Source organism: Dermochelys coriacea, chromosome 20, assembly GCF_009764565.3.
Source record: "Dermochelys coriacea isolate rDerCor1 chromosome 20, rDerCor1.pri.v4, whole genome shotgun sequence".
NCBI lineage: Eukaryota > Metazoa > Chordata > Testudines > Dermochelyidae > Dermochelys > Dermochelys coriacea.
In genome coordinates, this window is record NC_050087.2 from 3,971,383 (window position 1) to 3,992,106 (window position 20,724).

At 53.2% G+C, this 20,724-nt stretch overlaps 2 protein-coding genes across 3 annotated transcripts; one reads left to right on the forward strand and one right to left on the reverse strand.

The window, feature by feature from the left end:
• Window positions 1-718: 718 nt before the first annotated feature.
• METTL1 (methyltransferase 1, tRNA methylguanosine) lies at window positions 719-6,304 on the reverse strand. Of its 2 annotated transcripts, none has more exons than XM_038378756.2 (6): window positions 6,107-6,304; window positions 4,428-4,594; window positions 3,553-3,737; window positions 2,860-2,973; window positions 1,834-1,935; window positions 719-1,196 (listed from the first exon to the last, which is right to left on the reverse strand). In XM_038378756.2, exons 1-6 carry the CDS (start codon window positions 6,184-6,186, stop codon window positions 1,032-1,034), a joined length of 813 nt encoding a protein of 270 aa, XP_038234684.1. In that variant the 5' UTR covers window positions 6,187-6,304; the 3' UTR covers window positions 719-1,031. The 2 variants fall into 2 exon arrangements, with proteins under 2 accessions (XP_038234684.1, XP_038234686.1); XM_038378758.2 differs by lacking the exon at window positions 6,107-6,304 and adding an exon at window positions 5,374-5,554.
• Window positions 6,305-17,392: 11,088 nt separating this feature from the next.
• EEF1AKMT3 (EEF1A lysine methyltransferase 3) lies at window positions 17,393-20,030 on the forward strand. The gene is made up of 3 exons (XM_038378782.2): window positions 17,393-17,660; window positions 18,441-18,552; window positions 19,093-20,030. The coding sequence occupies exons 1-3, from the start codon at window positions 17,427-17,429 to the stop codon at window positions 19,473-19,475; spliced, it is 729 nt and encodes a 242-aa protein (XP_038234710.1). The 5' UTR covers window positions 17,393-17,426; the 3' UTR covers window positions 19,476-20,030.
• The last annotated feature ends 694 nt before the right edge of the window (window positions 20,031-20,724 follow it).

Here is a 20,724-nt window from a genome sequence, read left to right on the forward strand (position 1 = left end):
TGTGGAACCGTGTTGTTTTAAGACCCGTGTTGGTAGGGTATACACTTGACCTACACAAGTGAGGGGGACAGTTAGAAACCCCACGAGTGTGGAAACTGAGGCATGGGCCAAGGAGGTAAGGCCCTGTCACAGGTTCAGCTGGTGGTAATAGCAGGGCCTAGGCTGAGAGCAGGAGGTACCCATGCTAGGGGCTGTACACACATAAGAAAGACAGTCCTTCCCCCAAAGAGCCTCATCTAAGCAAGAGGAGGCCTAAGTGGGCTTCTCCATCTCCACAGCGGTTGGCTGCGCTAGGATCCCCTGATGGATTAAGCTTTTGTCCCCACCACTTTCCTCATAGAAACCGTCCCTCCCGCAGCCCCTGGCAGGGCTCAGGAGACACCCACATGGCTCCCCACAGTCTCACCTGGCAGGAGACTAAAGGCAGCAAATCCCTATTAGCACTCGCCCAGGATGGTTCCCCTCGCCCACTGGCCTGGGCTGGAGGGGAGATGCCCAAACGGAGCCCTGGCTGGGAACAGGCAGAGCAGCTGCCCCGCATCAGGTGGCTCAAGGAGCAGCCAGGTTGCAGGACGGGAACAGGGTGAGCCCGCAGGGTTGACACTTAATGATGCTTCCAAGCCCAGGCGACAAACCTCTCTTTACCACTCGATCCCTGGCAGGAGCCGGGACACCATCCAACCGCCCTGCAGCGACCCACAGAGAATCTGGCCGGGCCTGTGAGCTCAAGCTTTATTCAGAAAATCGAGTGTGAGTGAAGCTGCAGCCCGCCCCTGCCTGGCAGAGTCTCAGAGGTAAAAGCAACGGTGCCAGGAGCTCATGGGCACCAGCAGGCAGAGCCCAAGGGGATGCTTGGGACACTCCTTATGCGTTTCTCGTTAGGAGAGGTGCCAGCTTCTCCATATTCACGACATCAAGGGCTCCCTTGGGCGTCATGCTCCAGGCCAAGCGAGCAGCCCAGGGGAGGGGGAGAGGTCTCCCTGGAACGCTGCACAGCACGGTCCATGATGATCGGTCTCTTGGGTCCACAGTCACGTGTCTGGAGCCCCCTGGAACTGCTCTGTGCCCAGCACCCGCTGCAGGGCTTCGTCGTCGATGCGCCGGAAGACAGCAGGGAAGGTCTTGCCACTGTTCCGTTGGACCTTCTTTCCCTCCTCGGTGGAGGTGCCCAGGCGCCCCACGATGGGATCGCTGCCCTGTTGGAGAATGGGGAATTACCGCGTGAGCTGCTGACCAGCCGATTCCTCCCCTTCCCCATCGGCCTGGCTTGTCTCCAGCATAACGGGCACGCAGTCCAGCTGCCTCCATCATACCCGGCCCCAGTCCCTGCAGGGAAATTAGACCCAAGCAGGCATCAAACCGTGTGAGCCAACGGCAACCGGCCCTGCATGGCTCTGTGTTGGAGGCAGCCGGTCCATCCACCGCCGGGTGGGACCCCTGTGGCCCAAGCACGGTCCGTATAGCCCAGCCAAGCGGCAGCAGGGGACATTGGCTGGGTCCTGAAATCCAGCATCTCCTACTCAAGTCCATCGCTGGGGGCTTCCTAGCAACAGGACAGATGTGGGGGGTGGCTCCCTAGCAACAGCATACACCCTCCCCTCAACTCACCCATGCAATAAGCAGCCAGCATGTGAACGTGAAAAGAGAGAAGAGGTTTTGGTGTGGTACCAGGTTTCACTTTCCAGCTTCTGCGGGCTTCTTGGAAACCCCAGGAAAAGGGAAGAACCTTTTGCAGATTGAATCAGCCCAGGATGGGTGCAGGGCCCCCGGGTCGTGCAAACATTCCCCTTTCTGGCTCCTTCCCCTCCCAGCGCCCGTTACTTTCGCTCTTACCAAGTCCTCCAAGGGCACCTGGACGAAGAGCGGGTGCCCACTGAAGTGCCCGACCATCCACTTGTGCACCTCTTCCACGTCAGTGATGGTATACACCAGGCCCTGCGCGAGAGGGAGGAAGTAGCCTGAGGATCCAGGTAGCTGGGACCAGCCCATCAAAGAGAGGTTGTGGAGGGGCCACTGGATACCTATGCAGGGACACCTATGACCCCACCCCAGCCATGCAGCAGTAAAACCCAAGAACCCAAATGGCTCATGCCATAGAAGGAAACTTTCCGCAACCATCAAAACCTCAGGGCCCCGGATGGGGAGGGGGTAATCTCTGTACAGAGCAGCTTGTGGTCAAGGGACTTCCTCCCTAACTATTGGGGGTGCCAACTCTAATTAGCAAAGGCAATTATGGTCTCTGCTCCCCCCCACCTGGGTTGCCAATTTCGGTGGGACATATTCCTGGATGTTTCATCATACGACATCATCTTCACTTAAAGATCCATCTTTCATTTCTAGAGACTCCAGGACAATCAAGGTTTGGCAACCATAGCCCTGCCCCCAGGGTCTGCACCATGGGGAGATGTTAGCGTTATTTGCCTGTGACTCACGCAGCCGGGCTGGGTGGGGCGCATGCCTATTCATTGCCCCAATTTGTTCTGCTGATTACGAACCCACGGTTACGGCACAGGAAGGAGCGGACAGGTTGCCCGAGGCAGCTAAGTCATGAGCGGGCAGGTGGGAGCAGCCGAGGGTGGGCAACGGGCTCACTCTGCCAACAGGAAGCCCTCCCAACACAGCTCTGCAGGAAGCAGGGCAAAGGCCAACCCCTCCGTACTGGGACCCATGCAGTAAGTGGGGCTTACTCACCATGCCTGTGGGGCACTGCTGGGTTTGACCTACAAACTCTGTTGGTTGAGGACAGAATCTTCCTACCTGCTAAGCCGTGGCTAAGTCCCTAGGCAGAGAGGCTTTCCCTAACCGGAGATCCCACGCAAGCCTCAGCCTGCCCCCCACCAGCGACCGATCCCAACTCACCCCGATGCGCAGGACGTAGGCGTATTCGGCCAGCAGCGTAGAGCTGATGATCCGCCACTTGTGCTTAGTCTTCTTGAAGTGCGGGTCCGGGAAGAGGAAGAACATCTTGGCCAGCTGCAAACATAGGGGGCAACCCCGGGAGATGGTGAGCCCTACAAGTCTCTGTAGCCAGCAGTGCCCATGCCTCTTTGCCCCACTGAGATCACCATGGCCATGGATGCATTCTCTGGCTGACCGGCCCCATCCTCCTGGGACCGTTATCCCTACCAGTACTGCAGCTATCAGAGCACCCTCCTCACCCACCCCTCCCCAGGCAGGAGGGGTATTACAGTAGCTATGGGAACAGCCCCCAACCAGCATCAGTGTCTCCGGAATCAATTTGGGAGAAGGGTTTTTCCCACTGAGTTACAGCTTGTTTAAAGCACATTCAGGGTTGGGGTTTCCTCTTTTCAAGTGGGAAACTAAAGAGCCTTTCGTTCAAGAGCGACTTTCCTTTAAATGGGAATAGACGAAGGGGTGCCCAGACACCACGGTGATGGGGCTCTTACTGAAGCTTATAGATCATCTTCCCAGGATTTGATGGGTGGGGAGTGAGGGCTGCATGCTCCCCAAGGATGGCAACGATTGAAAGTGGGAGGTTATATGACTGCCTGGGACATCAGTGGCGGAGACCCAAGGCCCCTGGCACCTCACCTGCCCCTTGTGGAAGAAGTTGGGCAGGTGCTTCATGGCATTGCTGCGGACACAGGCGATGTTCTGGTACTGCCTGGGATGGGATGCTCTCAGAGACTGGATCCGGTCACGGACATAATCCGAGACCTTCACTCGAATCTCCAGGCCCAGCATTAAGGTGTTGGGGAAGAGGGGAGACAACTCGACTGTAAAAGATGAAAGAGGAACTACCATCTGCTCTCAGAGCCGGGGAATCCCAGACAGAGGCAACTGTTCAGAACAATAAACCCCAGAGCGGTTACATGGGGACAACTCACCTGCCTCCCAAGACGGGAACTAGGGTATCAGACAGGTCATTCCCACTTGCCTGGGGAGAGGCAGTGGCAGCAGCCTGGGGCTGAGAGCAACAACTTGCCACCTTTCAGGATTGCAACCCTTGCTCATTACAGCATGTTAAACTTAACCAGAGCAGCACAGTTATGGGTACAGCAGCTTCTGCACCACAGAATCCATAGGGACACCAGTGTGAGACAGCCCATGTCACCAGCTCTCCCTGATTCTCACGATCGACAGTGCAACCGGTTTCCGATTTCCCGCATCAAGTCTGGGCTCTACACATAACAGACCAAGGAGCTAGTTCCACTGGTGAGTCTGCGCTAGGCCTCAGCTAAGCATGCATAGTTCCACACCACGTACTCTGGGATACGTAGCTGTCAACAGAGAGACATACCTGAGATGTGAAGTCAGGCATGGACCCGAATCTGGAGAAGGAAGAGGCTTCACTGAACAAACCCGCACCCCTCTCAGGACTGTCCCTCCAAGGCAGCCTTGACCACACCTGCCCACCTAGAACCTGCTGTGTCCAGACCGACGGAAAAACATCACTGGGAACTTACCCAACAAGCCCCCATAACCGCAGCCAATATCAGCAAATTCAACTTGCGCTGCTGGCTTCACTCTCTCCTTGGAGTCCTTCGGGTCATCGTGACGGTCATCTTTGGTCAACGGGGTGAAGAACTCAGGATAGTGCTCAGCCCAGTTCATTTCCTCAGGTTTTCTGGGACTAAAAGAGAGGAACAGGGACAAATCTGGATTAAAAGAGAATAGGAAAGCAGCTATTTGATTAGTGGGGGGATTTAAGCTGTGCAATAACTTCTCAATGGGCTAAAAATATGTCCTGGTTTGACCATTTCAAGCTGCACAAATGCCCAAAGATTTCAGAGACCAATCCTGCCCCCGGGGAATGAGTCAGGTGGAGCTAATCTAACTTGGCATTAGATGGTGTTTCTCCAGCCAACTGTCCCAATTCCTCTCTGGCTTGTGAGCTCTTTGGACAGGAACTGTCTCTTCCCCTGCAACCTGACAGCACATCAAAGAGGAGCTTCAGGAAGTACTAAATCTACAGTGTTTTCTTAAACACTCTAAAAGATGTATATAAATATACTAACACATGGACATCACCAGCAACCTCTTAGGAGTCCTCCCAACTAGGCTTTAAATGCCTATTGTTGGAACAAAAGAGTCAATAAAGGCATGCCAGGTCAACACTTGGAAAGCTTTGCCCTAGAAGCAAATACTGCTTATATGGGTAAAACTGCCCTTTTGCTGATCGAGCTTGTTTCAGCCTCCCCGAGCAAGACAAGTCATACTGATAAAAGCAGGATTTTGTCTGTCTAACGACATTCAGGCTTTTACTGGACTGTCAGTCATGAATCACAGCTCCTCACGCCCCTTAACAGACACACTGTGCTGGCACAAGCTTGGGTAGGGTAGACCTAGCCTCAGGGTAACCTTTTAAACACGTGCTAGCCCAGGCACAACTTCAGTTCCACCAGCGAGTACCTGATGGAAGCATTCCCTGTCTACGCAGATTTATAAAAAGTCAGCTAACACGTTCTTGCACATCCTAGTCAAGACAAACCCAGCTGGATTATGCCACTTGCACTCTGGCAAACACTTCAGGCCGGCTGGAAGACGCATGGATTTGGAAGCGGCTCATCTCGTCTCTCCCATTTAATATTTATTTTGGTGCCTTTGGGAGCTGGGAGAGAAGGATTAGTTCCCCAGGGTTGGGGGGCGCTGCTTGGATACACAAAGGGTTCAAGGTGAGGGGGTTCTCTCCTGGCTCAGGGGATCTCCCACGGGGGGGCAGAATCTCGAGGGCTCCTACAGAGGAAGGGAGCTCAGGCCGCCCGCCTCAGGATGAAGAAGGGTAAGATCAAGGGCTTCCCCCAGGGCACAGTGAATACAGGATCGGGGGACCCCAAAATGGGAAGGGGGCAGGATAAACGGGGCTCCCCAGGGCTCCCGGGATGGGGGTGAGGGCTCGATGTATGGGGGTCAGGGGACCTGACGGGCTCCCCGGGGCATATGGGGTTCAATGGGGCGGGAGGTCAGGGGGCTCCCGGGATGGGGGTGAGGGCTCGATGTATGGGGGTCAGGGGACCTGGGGGGCTCCCCGGGGCATATGGGGCGAGAGGTCAGGGGGCTCCCGGGATGGGGGTGAGGGCTCGATGTATGGGGGTCAAGGGACTTGAGGGGCCCCCTGGGGGTCTCAGGACCTCCCCCCACTCACTAGCGCAGCGTGTGGTCCGCCAGCGGGTTGGAGTGAGCCCGCTGCCGGTAGAAGCGCTTCTGGGGCGGGGCCCCCGCCATGGCGCCCCCGGAATCCCGCGCCGGGCCTGCGACCCACGTGGAGCCGGCGCGGCGCGGCCACAGCTGGAGTCGCGGGAACCAAACGTCACAGGAAACGCGCCGCCACCAGCGCGCGCGCCTGCTTTAAAGGGCCCGGCGCAGCCTCGGCCCCCGCCCAGCCGGGCCTTGGCCAGGCAGGCAGGTGCCACCTGACGTCTCCCCAGCCCCGCCCCTCTGAGCCCCAGCCCCGCCCACTGACCCCAACCCCCATCCTACTGACCCCCAGCCCCACCCCTCTGAGCCCCAGCTCCACCCACTGACCCTCAACCCCACCCCATGACCCCCCAACCCCCATCCCACTGACCCCCAGCCCCACCCTCTGACCCCAACCCCATCCCACTGACCCCCAGTCCCACCCCTCTGAGCCCCAGCTCCACCCACTGACCCCCAACCCCACCCCATGACCCCCCAATCCCCATCCCACTGACCCCCAGCCCCACCCTCTGACCCCAACCCCCATCCTACTGACCCCCAGCCCCACCCCTCTGAGCCCCAGCTCCACCCACTGATCCCCAACCCCACCCCATGATCCCCCAACCCCCATCCCACTGACCCCCAGCCCCACCCTCTGACCCCAACCCCATCCCACTGACCCCCAGCCCCACCCCTCTGAGCCCCAGCTCCACCCACTGACCCTCAACCCCACCCCATGACCCCCCAATCCCCATCCCACTGACCCCCAGCCCCACCCTCTGACCCCAACCCCATCCCACTGACCCCCAGCCCCACCCCTCTGAGCCCCAGCTCCACCCACTGACCCCCAACCCCACCCCATGACCCCCCAATCCCCATCCCACTGACCCCCAGCCCCACCCTCTGACCCCAACCCCATCCCACTGACCCCCAGCCCCGCCCACTGACCCCAACCCCCATCCTACTGACCCCCAGCCCCACCCCTCTGAGCCCCAGCTCCACCCACTGACCCTCAACCCCACCCCATGACCCCCCAACCCCCATCCCACTGACCCCCAGCCCCACCCTCTGACCCCAACCCCATCCCACTGACCCCCAGTCCCACCCCTCTGAGCCCCAGCTCCACCCACTGACCCCCAACCCCACCCCATGACCCCCCAATCCCCATCCCACTGACCCCCAGCCCCACCCTCTGACCCCAACCCCCATCCTACTGACCCCCAGCCCCACCCCTCTGAGCCCCAGCTCCACCCACTGATCCCCAACCCCACCCCATGATCCCCCAACCCCCATCCCACTGACCCCCAGCCCCACCCTCTGACCCCAACCCCATCCCACTGACCCCCAGCCCCACCCTCTGACCCCAACCCCCATCCTACTGACCCCCAGCCCCGCCCCTCTGAGCCCCAGCCCCGCCCACTGACCCCAACCCCATCCTACTGACCCACAGCCCCGCCCCTCTGAGCCCCAGCCCCGCCCACTGACCCCCAACCTCCATCCCACTGACCCCACAGCCCCACCCCAGCCCTGCCCATTGACCTCCATCCTACTGACCCCCAGCACCGCCCACTGACCCCCAACCTCCATCCTACTGACCCCCCAGTACGCCATTGACGATCCAACTCCATCTCACTGACCCCCAGTTCCATCCACTGACCCCCAAGCTCCATCCTACTGACCTCCAGCTACCAGCCCCACTGACTCCCAACCTAAATCCATTGATCCTCTGACCCTCATCCTACTGACCCTAAACCCAGTGAGCCCCCTGACTCTTGAATCACTTGATGGTGATGTGTTCTTTTCATTCCCTCTGAAGCACCTGGCATTGGATACTGTCGGAAGACAGGATACTGGGCTAGAAGGACCTTTGGTTGGACCCAGTATGGCTGTTCTACACTTTAATGTGCCTTGTGTGGTCGCTGCGGGTGTAGCTACACAAGGGGTGCACTGTCTACACTGGCACTTTACAGCGCTGAAACTTGCTGTGCTCGGGAGGGTATTTTTTCACACCCCTGATCTAGAAAGTTGCCATGCTGTAAATTGCCAGTGTAGACAAGCCCTTAGCTGCAGCTCCACTGAAGGTAGCAACGGAGGAAGCTGTAGATTCAAGAAGGTACATGTGTTTTTATCACCATGTCATCTGCTCCATTTGGCTACCACTGGCAAAGTTGCACGAGCTGGTGAATCACAGCTTCAGAATTTGCTCATGCAGACAACCAGGGCTGGAGCTTAGTTACAGATCAGGTCTGATGATGGGCAGCTTGGATGTGGCCTAGGTCTGGGAACCAGCCCACAGAGGGTGAGGGACTGAGATATACAATGAGAGTAAAAGAGGAAGAGATGCAACTAAAAGGAACACACACACACATCTTCCCACAGGTTGACACATGGGATGTGGCCAGGACATTACTGGAAACCAATCCATAGGGGGAATTTTGAGCTTGAAGATAATTATGAGTCATGCCCCTTGGCCTTTTGGCTGTTCACATCTTTTCAAATTAATGAGCAATTAGCAAAATGCATAAGAATTTGGAGGAAATGGGGGATTCGGGTAGGATTTTGCAAAGGACAAAGGCTGCCAGCTCCTGCCTTGTCTCATTTTTGATAGCTCTTTGCATGGCTTGGATCCCTTTCCTCATACCTGAAAGCGCTTTACAAACAATTAATGAATCAAACCTCACAGCTTCTCCTGGCAAAACTGAGGCCCAGAGATGGGAGCTCACACAGTGAGGAAGTGGCAGAGCCAGCAATGAACCAGGACAGCGCTGCCAGGGAGAACTGATTGATTTGCGTCCTCACTCTGTCACTCACTGCCCAAGCCCAGATGTGCCATGTACCTGGCAGACAATCTTGGAAGCAGCTTTATTTTATTTTTTTTAAATAACCAGGATCTGACAGAGCTCATTTCTGCCCTCTGAGGCTCTGAAAAGCAACCTGCTTCCAAACTGCGACCGGGCAACTAGTTGCCAACTTCCATTCATTAAAAGAAATGTAACTAGTGCTTAATTTCCAAAATAAGTCCAGATACATGCTACGGGAGCTACCTGGATATGGCAAAACTGTGTCCCTTATTGTCTTCTTATGTGGGTATTTCTGATTGTGCCTTTATTAAAAAGTTGCACCAGTATCCTGCGATTGAATCATACTGGTGCCATTACCATGCAGCCCTGCAGATTAGCGTAGTATGCTATTCATGTGGGGGAATGTGTCACTCTCACTATGAATAATATAGCTGCAGCCTAAGGACAGACCACATGCCTGCTGAGTGTCTCTTGGTGTGTCAGAGGGACATGAATACACATTGAGGTTGGTGCACATCACTGTACTGGGAATCCAGACAGGAGGAATTGCGGTAGTCTGCATGGTTCTGCGCTGGACGTTTCATCCTGAAATGGCACATTCCATACCACCCTGGCTCCAAAGTTAATTAAATGCTGGTTCTATTCAAAGCAAGGTGCAGGGCTCAAACTGGGTGATTCCCAATTATTTCTCATCAGTTCCAGTACGAATTCATCCATGGTGAAATACTGGTGCACTGGGCACAAAAATGGTATCCTGGCTCATAAAGCAGGAAGTGTTTGAGATGGGGCAACTTTTGCAATATTCTCTTGAAACCCCCACAGAGGATCTAGGATTCTTATTACTAACTGCGGTGATGTGACAGAATTTTGTGGGCTAGGTCAAAGTTTGCAGTTGTGAGAAGAGTGGAGTAACCAACTCTCATGCTTCAGTGGGGCATAGACTGATCATAGCAGGGTCAGGAAGGAATTTTGCACAAATGGCCAAGTGCATTTTGTATGTGTGTGACACTTTCTCCTGTGGTATCAAGTATTAAGCATGGTTAGAGTCAGGGCACTGAAATAGATGGACCAGTGGGCTGATCCACCAGGGAAATTCAGTGTTCCCATGTCTGTGGTGAAGTCCCAGCTCCGAAGTAGGTAGGTGTTTGAGAACAGGTTGAAATTATCTCCCCAGCCATCTTCCCAGCTCTGTCATCTCCCCTCTTGGGTGTCTCAGGGCTGATACACGGGGCTGCTCCAGCCTGATGGATATGGGAAAAAACAAATTTCTCTTTCTGCTTTCCCAAGGAAATATATGGGCTCCCCATCAATCCCTCTCCTCCCCACATGGCTGTCACCCTGTGCAGCTTTTATCACATTGCTGCAGAAGCAAACAGGTTCATTGTACAGCAGACAGACTTGTGGCCCAGCCTGGGATGCTCTGAAGAAGATAATTTCTGTGTGCGTGTATGACAGGAAATTTTAACTGTGAATAATGGAGTAACCTGGTTGCTATATCCAACTGGTCTTCCTTTTTGGGGTCCTTGCACAAGCCTTCCATTGCCAGGAGAACCACATTGTCATGTATAAGGGACTGCGGAAGACTTTGTTACGACCTAGCTAGGGAACTTTCGCTTTCTCGAGCCGAGAGGCTACTGTGGGACATAGATAGCTGCTTTGTTATTGTAGGAGATAGTTCTTGAAGGACACAGCTGCTGTGTTAAGGCAGGATATAGATAGTTCTTGAAGGACATAGCTGCTTTGCATGGCTCTTCGCCAGGTAGTAGAAAGCCCCCCTTTAAGAAGCACCTAATTTTATATTCATAAGCTGTTTTTGTGTAATGCTTATTAATGCTGGCTGTCTGCCCCTCCGTTGGACTCCATCCCAGGCAAAGCTCCGGTGTGCTGGGTTTCCCGCCTTCGTGACTGCAATGCTTGGAGTCCCCATTGCAGGTGGGTCACTAACCTTCAGTAAAGCCAATAACTCACAGCTGTGTGTAAGCCTCGTTTTTCTCAGAATACTCCTGTCGGACCTGTGGTGCTTCGAGCACCGTGGCCCAGAACATCATGGGATGGATTTTGCCATAACCCCGCATCTTTCTTGTAATCTCTCTGCTGGGACCCAGACGGGAAGTTTCTTCCTCTCTCAGAACTTCATCCGAGGTCTTTTGCTGTAGTTCTTGGGGCTTCCTGGAAGGAGAAGGGTAGCCTCAGCACTCGAGGAGTCCTGACATCTTGCCAGGAATGGGAACTCACCAGCTGTGGGGTTGTGCAACAAGCCTTTGTGGTCAAAATGATCTCCTCCTCTACTTCATGGTAACTGAGGTGACTCATGGGTAGAGAGCATTCACAGACTCTGTGAGATCCTAGAATCCAGTGCAGATGTGGGGCACTTCCTGGCTGTTTGTGTTGCTGGACTCAAAAGCAGGGCTTCCGTTCAGAGAAAGGCGTTTTGGGCAAAGGGCCCATGGTAGCGTGGAAGAGGTACACCCTTTACGGGAAATGCTCCTTGCACAAGGTGAACTGCAAAGGAAATGGAGGCCATGGGACCTGTGCCAACATAGAAACACGGGGCAGTGAGGCATGGAGTGCTCATCAGATTGGGAAAATCTGGGAAGGCAGGCGCTGCCCCACCCCTGCACCCCCATAAAGCAGCTGAATCGTGATGGAGAAGGTGACTGCTTCCTTTTCGCATCCTTGAGCCTATGAGTGATCGACCTCCAGCCTGGACACTTTTTCTGAGGTTCTGGAAGTTTTCTGGAGTTTCCCTTGAGACTCGCCCAAATCCCATCCCACTCCATCCCATAGTCCTGTTGGAACACTGCTGGTGACAAGAGAGTCACTTTTTCAGCATGTCCCACAATGTACCTCACTTCTTACAGCATCTGCTGTGCCGAACCGAGCCTCCCTTGAGCAGACACCATAATTCACAGGCAAACTACACAGTGGCTTTCCAGGCATCCAAATGCAGGGAGCCCAACTGCATGGGTGGCCCCCAAGAAGCTAAACTCAGGCTGCTAATGTAGCCAGGGAGAGCCCTGAGCCAGAGCCCTGAGCCATTGACTGACAAGGAAAAGAACCTGGTGCCTTGAGCCTGTGTTTCTCATGGAGTCTGCAGAATCCCCAGGGAACATTAGGAAACGTTTCCCTGCCTAACCACAGCACCTGCAAGAAGTTGGCAGTCCTGGGTTTCCTGTAACGTGGGTTTCTCATTGGCGCCATGGCCGTCGCCACTGGCACGAGCTTGCCACCCACATTAGCGACGGAAGCGTTAGCAGCCAAAGAGCTACTGCAGGACACTCCAGCGACCCATGGCTCTGACACACTTCGGGGCCAGTGAATGAGGAGCCTGGCTCCTCCATCAAGAAGCGAAAAGGACGTAGTTAAAGAATAACCGTCCCTCGTACGTCCAGCAGCCTCATGTGCTCCAAGAAGCTGTGGGTGAGCGAACACAAGGGCGGCAGGGGTCTCTCCAGTGACGGCGTCGGTGTGTTTGCAAGCTAGCAGAAACAGTGCCAGGACTTCTGTTTGTTTTCAACTCTGACCTGACGAAGCCTGGGCTGGTCTCACTCAGCTGTTGCTATTCCCCACCCGGCTGCACCCAGCTCTATACAGGGAAAGAAAGAATGGGGAATTCAGCTCCTTCTCCCCACTTCTCCCCACTTTGGAGGGCTCTCAAGATGGCTCAGCCACACATGGCGGGTGTAGCAAGAGGCACATGAGAGTTTAGGAAGTCTTTGGGTTGCAAATTGTAAACCCTGTTGGCTTGCCCAGAGGCATGTGCCTGCAAACTGGTCCCTGGTCTCTATTTACTTTAGATAAAAGGGGAAACTATAAATAATGACTGGTCTAGAGAAGGTAGATTGGGAGCTAGCTGCTGTTCTCCCTGTCTCATAGCACAAGAATAAGGAGACATTTAATTAAGCTAAAAGGTGGAAACATTATCACGGATTAAAAGAAATATTTTTTTTCACACCGTGTGCACTTAGCCTATGGAACTCATGACCACTGGATGTTGTTGAGGCCAAAAGTTGGCAAGATTCAACAAGAATTCATAACAAGAATATGGAAGGGATATCAAACCTCACACTTCAGGCTTAAGCCGCTAGCTATAGAGATCAGGATAAGACCTAATGTGGGAGGCAGATTATCCCACATCTGCTCTGGTGGGTTTCTTATACCGTCCTCTGGTGCATCTGGTGCTGGCCACTGTCAGAGACAGGCTTCGGGGCTAGATGGACTAGGGGTCTGATCCAGGCCTCTTGTTCCCAGGACTGATGCCCAGGACCGTGTCCTCTCTTGAAGAAGCAGCAAATCCTGTTACCCAGTCGGAGAGTTTGACACCAACCCCATCCCGTTCTGATTCCTTCCGTGATAAGCCCCCATCAAGCCACTTTCCCAGCACCAGACAACATTAATTCAGATCTCCTTACACAGAACTAAATTTTCTCACCAGATACAAGATGAGTTTGGTGCTGGCATGTGGGATTTAGGATGCACTCTCCATGGCATAAAGACCAGGAAGTGATTTGCACCGTGAACCTGGGATGTGTGACTGGAACAGAGCCTGCAGATGGGAAAAGCACCCCAATGTAGTTAGCCCTGGGTAGCTGAATTAGTATCACAGTGATCTGCAGGGATTGTGGGTGTGTCCCTCACTGGACAGACATGGGATGCTGTGAGAGTGTGGGCTGAGCCTGGAACAAATGTCCCTGGTAAGCATGGGAAAACAATGAGGATCCAGCTGCCACTTGGGATCTACTATGAGGCTAGAGGCCTAGAGGGTAGCTGATCATTAGCTCCCTGGCTGTTTAACTGACCGAATTATATCACCCAAACAAGCCGGGCTGGCTGTTTGGAAGCAGGGGTCCCTAAGCATTACCCTGCCGGGTTAACATTTAACTGCAATGTGCGTCGAGTGGCGGCATTATCCCCCGCCATGGCTCAGCAGAGGACGTGGGTGGCTTCCCCTGGAGAATGAGATGTCGCAGGTAATGTGCGGTTCCTGCTCTCTGATCCGAGTCACATGGAAATGGGTCTGAGGACCGCGAGTGGACGCATCAGATAAACATCCCAAAGTTCAGATCTATCCCTAAACAAGGTGAGGCCCCCCTCTCCCACTAGTGCCCCTGCCAATGGGACTTGAGAAGCCACATTCCAAGACAGCTTTGGAAATCTCAGCCATAACGCATTAGCATAGATACCTGTCAGCTCCAGGCCAACACCTTCATCCCAGCTCCAAGGCCAGAGCCTCCTGCCTTTTCGGAGTCTCTATGCTGTTGAATTTCAAGAGGAGGATGCAGAGGGAGAACCCTGCAGACTCTGTTGATTAACATCAAAAACAACGAGGAGTCCTGTGCGCCCTACAGATTAACAGATTTATTTGGGCATAAGCTTTCGTGGGTAAAAAACCCCCCTTCTTCAGATGCATGGAGTGAAAATTACAGATGCAGGCATAAATATATTACAAATATATAAATATCAGTATATTTATGCCAGCATCTGTAATTTTCACTCCATGCATCTGAAAAAGGGTTTTTTTTTTACCCACGAAAGCTTATGCCCAAATAAATCTGTTCATCTTTAGGGCACTGGCAGATTCCTCGTTGTTTTCATGGATACGGATGAACACGGCTACCCCTCTGATACTTGGATTAACATCACCGCAAAATCACAGTCACATCACCTGCGTGAGCTGGCAGCAGTGTTAAAAGGAATGACAACCTTGTGGTTAAGGGACTGGGGAGATCAAGCTTCAGTTCCTGGCTCTGCCAACCACTCTGTGCTTTAAAACAGGGCAAAACCAGTCTTGCCTCCCTCTGTTTCCTCTTCTTCTCTGCTGCATGAGAAAGGTAGGAGGTCTCATGCATTGGGCAGTAGAGTGGGATTAGGAGATTGGGGCTCTCTTCCTGGTGCTGCTACAGACTCCCTGTGTTTAAGGGGGCCATTCAAAAGGATGGCACCCCCAACATCCTCATTTCTTCACAGGTGCAATTTACACACGCATTTTGGTCCCTGCAAACTGAACAGCCGGGGCTAATCGGCGTACTCACGCCTCTAATGCAATTGCAGGTGCGGCGTTGTCGACTCTTGCAATTTAATCATGAGTCTCATGATACTTGGTGTTGGTCTTAAAGTTCCAACTACTAGAATCAAGAGATTGCAGGAGACATTCAGACATTGCAGGGGGGGCCGGGGCGGAGAGAAGACCTAGATGGAGCTACTATAAGGTGGGTGCATAATTGAAGGGAAAACCATTCCCAGAGAGTAGTTATCAGTGGTTCACAATCATGCTGGAAGGACATAATGAGCGGAGTCCTGCAGGGATCAGTTCTGGGTCCGGTTCTGTGCAATATCATCATCAATGATCTAGATAATGACATAGAGAGTACATTTATAATGTTTGTGGACAATACCAAGCTGGGAGGGGTTGCAAGTGCTTTGGAGCAGAGGTTCTCAACCTTTTTCTTTCTGAGCCCCCCCACTCCAACATGCTAGAAAAAACTCCACGGCCCACTTGTGCCATAATCACTGGTTTTCTGCATATAAAGGCCAGGGCCAGCATTAGCGGGGTAGCAAGCAGGTCAATTGCCTGGGGCTCCCCATGCCACAGTGGCCCCCACAAAGCTACATTGCTCAGGCTTCAGCTTCAGTCCTGGGTGGCGGGGCTCAGGGACCAGGGCTTCAGCCCCATGCAGTAAGGCTTCGGCTTTCTGCCCTGAGCCCCAGCGAGTCTAATGCTGGCCCTGCTTGGAGCCCCCCCTGAAACCTGCTTGAGGCACCCTACTGGGCCCCGGACCCCGATTGAGAACTACTGCTTTGGAGGATAGGATTATAATTCAAAATGATCTGGACAAACTGGAGAAATGGTCTGAAGTAAATAGGATGAAATTCAATAAGGACAAATGCAAAATACTCCACTTAGGAAGGAAAAATCAGCTGCACACATACGATGAAGTGAGCTGTAACTCACGAAAGCTTATGCTCTAATAAATTTGTTAGTCTCTAAGGTGCCACAAGTACTCCTTTTCTTTTTACGGATAAAGACTAACACGGCTGCTACTCTGAAACCTGTCAAAATGGGAAATGACTGTCTAGGAAGGAGTACTGTGGAAAGGGATCTGGGGATCATAGTGGATCTAGGGTGACCAGACCGCAAGTGTGAAAAATCAGGACTGGGATGGGAGGTAATAGGAGCCTATATAAGAAAAAGACCCAAAAATCGGGACTGTCCTTATAAAATTGAGACATCTGGTCACCCTAAGTGGATCATAAGCTAAACATGAGTCAACAGTGTAATACTGTTGCAAAAAAAGCGAACATCATTCTGGGTTGTATTAGTAGGAATGTTGTAAACCAGACACAACAAGTAATTCTCCCACTCTACTCCACGCTGATTAGGCCTCAACTGGAGTATTGTGTCCAGTTCTGGGCACCACATTTCAGGAAAGATGTGGACAAACTGGAGAAAGTCCAGAGAAGAGCAACAAAAATGATTAAAGGTCTAGAAAACATGACCTATGAAGGAAGATTGAAAAAATTGGGTTTGTTTAGTCTGGAGAAGAGAAGACTGAGAGGGGAAATGATAACAGTTTTCAGGTACATAAAAAGTTGTTACAAGAAGGAGGGAGAAAAATTGTTCTTCTTAACCTCTGAGGATAGGACAAGAAGCAATCGGCTTAAATTGTAGCAAGGGTGGTTTAGGTTGGACTGTCAGGGTGGTTAAGCACTGGAATAAATTGCCTAGGGAGGTGGTGGAATCTCCATCATTGGGGATTTTTAAGAGCAGGTTAGACAAATACCTGTCACGGATGGTCTAAATAATATTGAGTGCAGGAGACTGGACTAGATGACATATCGAGATCCCTTCCAATTCTATGATTCTGAAAAAAGCAATTTTTCCAGTGCCTTTGGCTGCAGAGATTGTGCTCTGAGAGTAATCAAAAGACTCAGAAGCCAGACGGCAAATAAAAAGAACCCAATGTTTTGTATTTTGTTAAAACATTCTTGTGATTTTTAAGACAATATCATGATTTCTGGGGAGCGGGGAAGGGGTGACTGATGGTTTTTGATCGTTCAGAGCTGACCGTGCAGCTGATGGAAAATAGATTGTAAGCTCCCTAGGGAAAAGAGCGTCTTTTGGTCGGTGCTTGTACAGCACCTAGCCCAATGGGATCCTGGTCTGTGTCTCCTTGTCGCTACCATGATAATAATTAATAATAAGTGGATGCCAATGTCGCAGGGCCCCTTCCCCTTTCTGTGCCCCAGCTCAGCTGCTACTTCTCGGGGCAGTGGGGCTGGCCAGGCCCGGCCCTTCGATGTCCCAAGTCACTTGGATGCTAATGATGACGCCCCATGGAAACAAATGCCTAGAAACAGCACCAGCCCATGATGGACCACCACCTGCCCCAGGTGAGCAGGGCTAGGCTCCTCCCCTCGTAGCCCATCCTCCAATGGGACCAGCAGGTTGGCCCCGCCTATCCAATCAGGGGGCGGGGGCGCCTCAAGATGGCGGCGTCCAGGCAGCCGCCTTTCTGCCACGTGGAGATCGGCGGGGCGGTGGCGGGCCGGGAGCCGCCGGAGGCCGCCCCCGAGGGGCTGGAGGCCGTGTTCCCCCGGGAGGTCGGGCTCTTCTCCGACGCCTTCCCCGAGGAGACCCGCTACGGCTTCTGCGGCCACGTGTTAACCATCGCCCAGCACCACGGGGCCCGGCTCGGGGTGGCAGCGCCCGTCTGGGAGGCGGTGAGGGGCAGGGTGCAGAGGAGCCCGGTGGGGAGGGCGGGTGAAATGTGGGGACTGGGTGCAGGCGGGATGGGTGTGGGGGGGATTGGGAGATGGATGTAGTGGATGCCCCAAAGGACAGGGGAAGGATTAGCTGCGAGATTAGGAGGATCTGGGGAGGGCTGGCTTGGAGGTGTGAGAACAGGGATGGAGGAGGTAAGGGGGGGAAGTTAGGATGTTTGGCAAGGAGGTGGCGAGAGCTGGAACGTGCGAGTTGGCTAGAAACCTTTGAACTCTGGGGATGGGGCATCCCACAGCACATGGAGTGGGGGCTGGTGGGGGCTCAGCACAAAGTGGAGGTGTGTCCCCCAGTGCCTGTAGGCTGTCTTGGTGCCCCCATTCATGGGGAGTAGCAGGTTCATCAGATACAGTGGGGGCTCTCTCTGTGGCTCAGGAGATGTCCCTGGCCTTGGAAAGCTGTAGCCTCTCAACTGTTCCTCTGTCTACTCCAAAGTTCCTGTTCTCCAGCTGCAAATCCTGTCCATTTTAGGAGCTTCCATGGAAGGTTAGACCTGTGGCCCATCTAATTCAGAATCCAATCTTTGTCAGTGGCCAGTACTTCAAAGACAGGTGCAAGAAGCCCTGTAACAGGTCATTAAGAAATACCCAGCCTGGGGGAAAAGTTTCTCCCTAAATCTGTCACTTAAGGGTCAATGCAAAAGGATCTTGCTTATGCTTATGTTCTCTTGTCCTGTATATCACTGGATGGCCTCGTTCTCCACCTGTCTCTCTGCGCTGAAGGCTTTAACCCTGTGTAAATATTTTGAGAAGCAGAAGCTCAACTTCCAGGGCAAGAAGGTGATTGAGCTGGGTGCTGGGACGGGCATCGTTGGCATCCTTGCCACACTGCTCGGTAGGTACAGTAGCTTGACAGCGGAGCTGAAGCATGCGGGGGGGGGGAGGGGGAGGAGTCATGCATCTGATCTGTGGCATTTCTAAACTACCTATCACTATTGTCTCTTAACTCCCTAAATTGGACCTGATGCAGACGCGCTGTACAGAGAGACCTATTGATGTTTTTTAACTGACGTGCTGGCAAAAGCTCACAGGTGTGCCCAACTTTGCTCATATAAAGATGGCAATAGCAGCTTCATGGCAGTCCAAGGGCCTCATCTGCGTACAGGGTGGCAAAGATTACAGCTGCCCCCATATTTAGTACAGCCGGTAGGTTAAAGAGGATGGCAGTTGCAGGCTCAGCACGCTGGGCCTCCTCTAGCCCTGCATTAGCTGGTATGTATAGTCAGCGTGGGGATGGGACAAATGGATCTGTTGCATGGTCGTGCATCCGGGAAGCCAATGAAAATTCTGAAACGTCTGGATAATGAATACTGGGAGGGTTGGATTCTCCTCCTATCCAACCCCACGCCTTCTGGGTTGCTCTTGTCTTTTCCAGGAGGAGATGTAACCATCACAGATCTCCCTCTGGCTTTGGAGCAGATACAGGAGAACGTCCATAAGAATGTGCCTGCAGAGCATTTGGCTCGGGCCAAAGTTTGTGCTCTGTCTTGGGGTCTGGACCACGAGGAGTTCCTGAGAGACTACGACTTCATCCTGGGCGCAGACATAGTCTACCTGAAAGACACGTACCCTTTGCTAATCAGGACCCTCCGGCATCTCTGTGGCCCTCATTCAACCATCTACCTGTCTTCCAAAATGCGGCAGGAGCACAGCACAGATGTGTTCTACGAGGCGCTGCTCCCACTGCACTTCACTTCAGAACTGACCTATAGAGATGAAAATGAGAACATTAACATATATAGAGTCACCAGCAAGTAGAATAGCTGAGGTTAGGACAGACCTTTCTCCCTGGCTGGAAAGGGACAGACACAACGTGGCCTTTGGCTTTTCTAAACTGAGAGCCATGATCCCAGCTGAGTGAGCCACCAGCAGCCAAAATGGAGCACACAGCATGGGTGCTGACTCTGCCTAGCTGAGGATGCAGAGGACCAGATTCCTCCTTTCTGCCAGCAATATGGACCCAAGATGTTACCACCACCACCCTCAAGCTGGGGAGAGAAGCTCAGTTTTAGTTTTGCCCCAGACCTGGAGACAGAGTTTCTTACTGTCAGTGGAAGTTTTAAAAGCCAAGATCTTTAAGAGGATGGCTGTTTTAGGCCCATCCCTGGAACCCTGGCCTTCCAAGCCAAATTCTCTTCTGCCAGTGAAGCAGGCCAAGTGACTTGAAGCAACCACCAAGAGCATTAAACGTCTCTGAAGAGGAGACACCACAGTGCCTTGTTCCTATAATTTGGCTAAATATATTTTTCATTGCTTTCATATTTGAATAAAAGATGTGTTTTATGTGTCACTCCCCCTTGGGAATTGTGGGGATGGGAAAAAGAGTTAAAATCAAACTGTAAATGACTACAAACCATTTTGTACAACCACACGTCGTCTTCGGTTAGGCTCTGGACCTCCAGGTGGCAGTGCAGCTCTGCTTATGTGCAGGATACATTCCTTCTCTCAAGAGGTAATGAAGGCTTTCCCTTGGGTTTAAGTAGAAATGGATGTGTGAGCACTCAGTGTCTTAAAGGTTGCACATGCTATAGGAACCGCCCTCAGCCTCTGCCCCAGGTCCGGCTGCTTTCTAGGGAGGAGGGGCACTTTCTTGGCTGCTGATCAGTGTCGGCTATCCCTGTGTACACTCTTCACTTTTACCCCGCAGGGGCGGTGCTTTCTAAGTCTCTAAGATGCCACAAGTACTCCTTTTCTTTTTGCGAATACAGACTAACATGGCTGCTACTCTGAAACGAGGGAGGGTCAGGGAGGCAGGACTCCTGGGTTCCATTCCTGGCTGGGGGAGGGGAGGCAGGACTCCTGGGTTCCATTCCTGGCTGGGGGAGGGGAGGCAGGACTCCTGGGTTCCCCAGGTGGGAGGGGCATAGGCTGGAGGTGCAGGGAGCAGGGGGGCAGGGTAGCCTTTGGGGGTGGGAGATGTAAATGAGCCGAAGGTCTGTTGTCCCGCCCTCCCAGCTCCAGCAGCCAATGAAGAGGCTCGTTCCTGTTTCCCCCACCCCCGCCTCCC

Excerpts from the sequence above, each read along its gene's own strand:
- METTL1 (XM_038378756.2), bottom strand. The coding sequence starts at position 6,186 with ATGGCGGGGGCCCCGCCCCAGAAGCGCTTCTACCGGCAGCGGGCTCAC. Across the intron at positions 2,974-3,552 it reads ACTTCTTCCACAAGGGGCAG|CTGGCCAAGATGTTCTTCCT; the intron begins GTGAGGTGCCAG and ends CTATGTTTGCAG. Across the intron at positions 1,197-1,833 it reads AGGTGCCCTTGGAGGACTTG|GGCAGCGATCCCATCGTGGG; the intron begins GTAAGAGCGAAA and ends ATTCTCCAACAG.
- EEF1AKMT3 (XM_038378782.2), top strand. The coding sequence starts at position 17,427 with ATGGCGGCGTCCAGGCAGCCGCCTTTCTGCCACGTGGAGATCGGCGGG. Across the intron at positions 17,661-18,440 it reads CAGCGCCCGTCTGGGAGGCG|GCTTTAACCCTGTGTAAATA; the intron begins GTGAGGGGCAGG and ends TCTGCGCTGAAG. Across the intron at positions 18,553-19,092 it reads CATCCTTGCCACACTGCTCG|GAGGAGATGTAACCATCACA; the intron begins GTAGGTACAGTA and ends TGTCTTTTCCAG.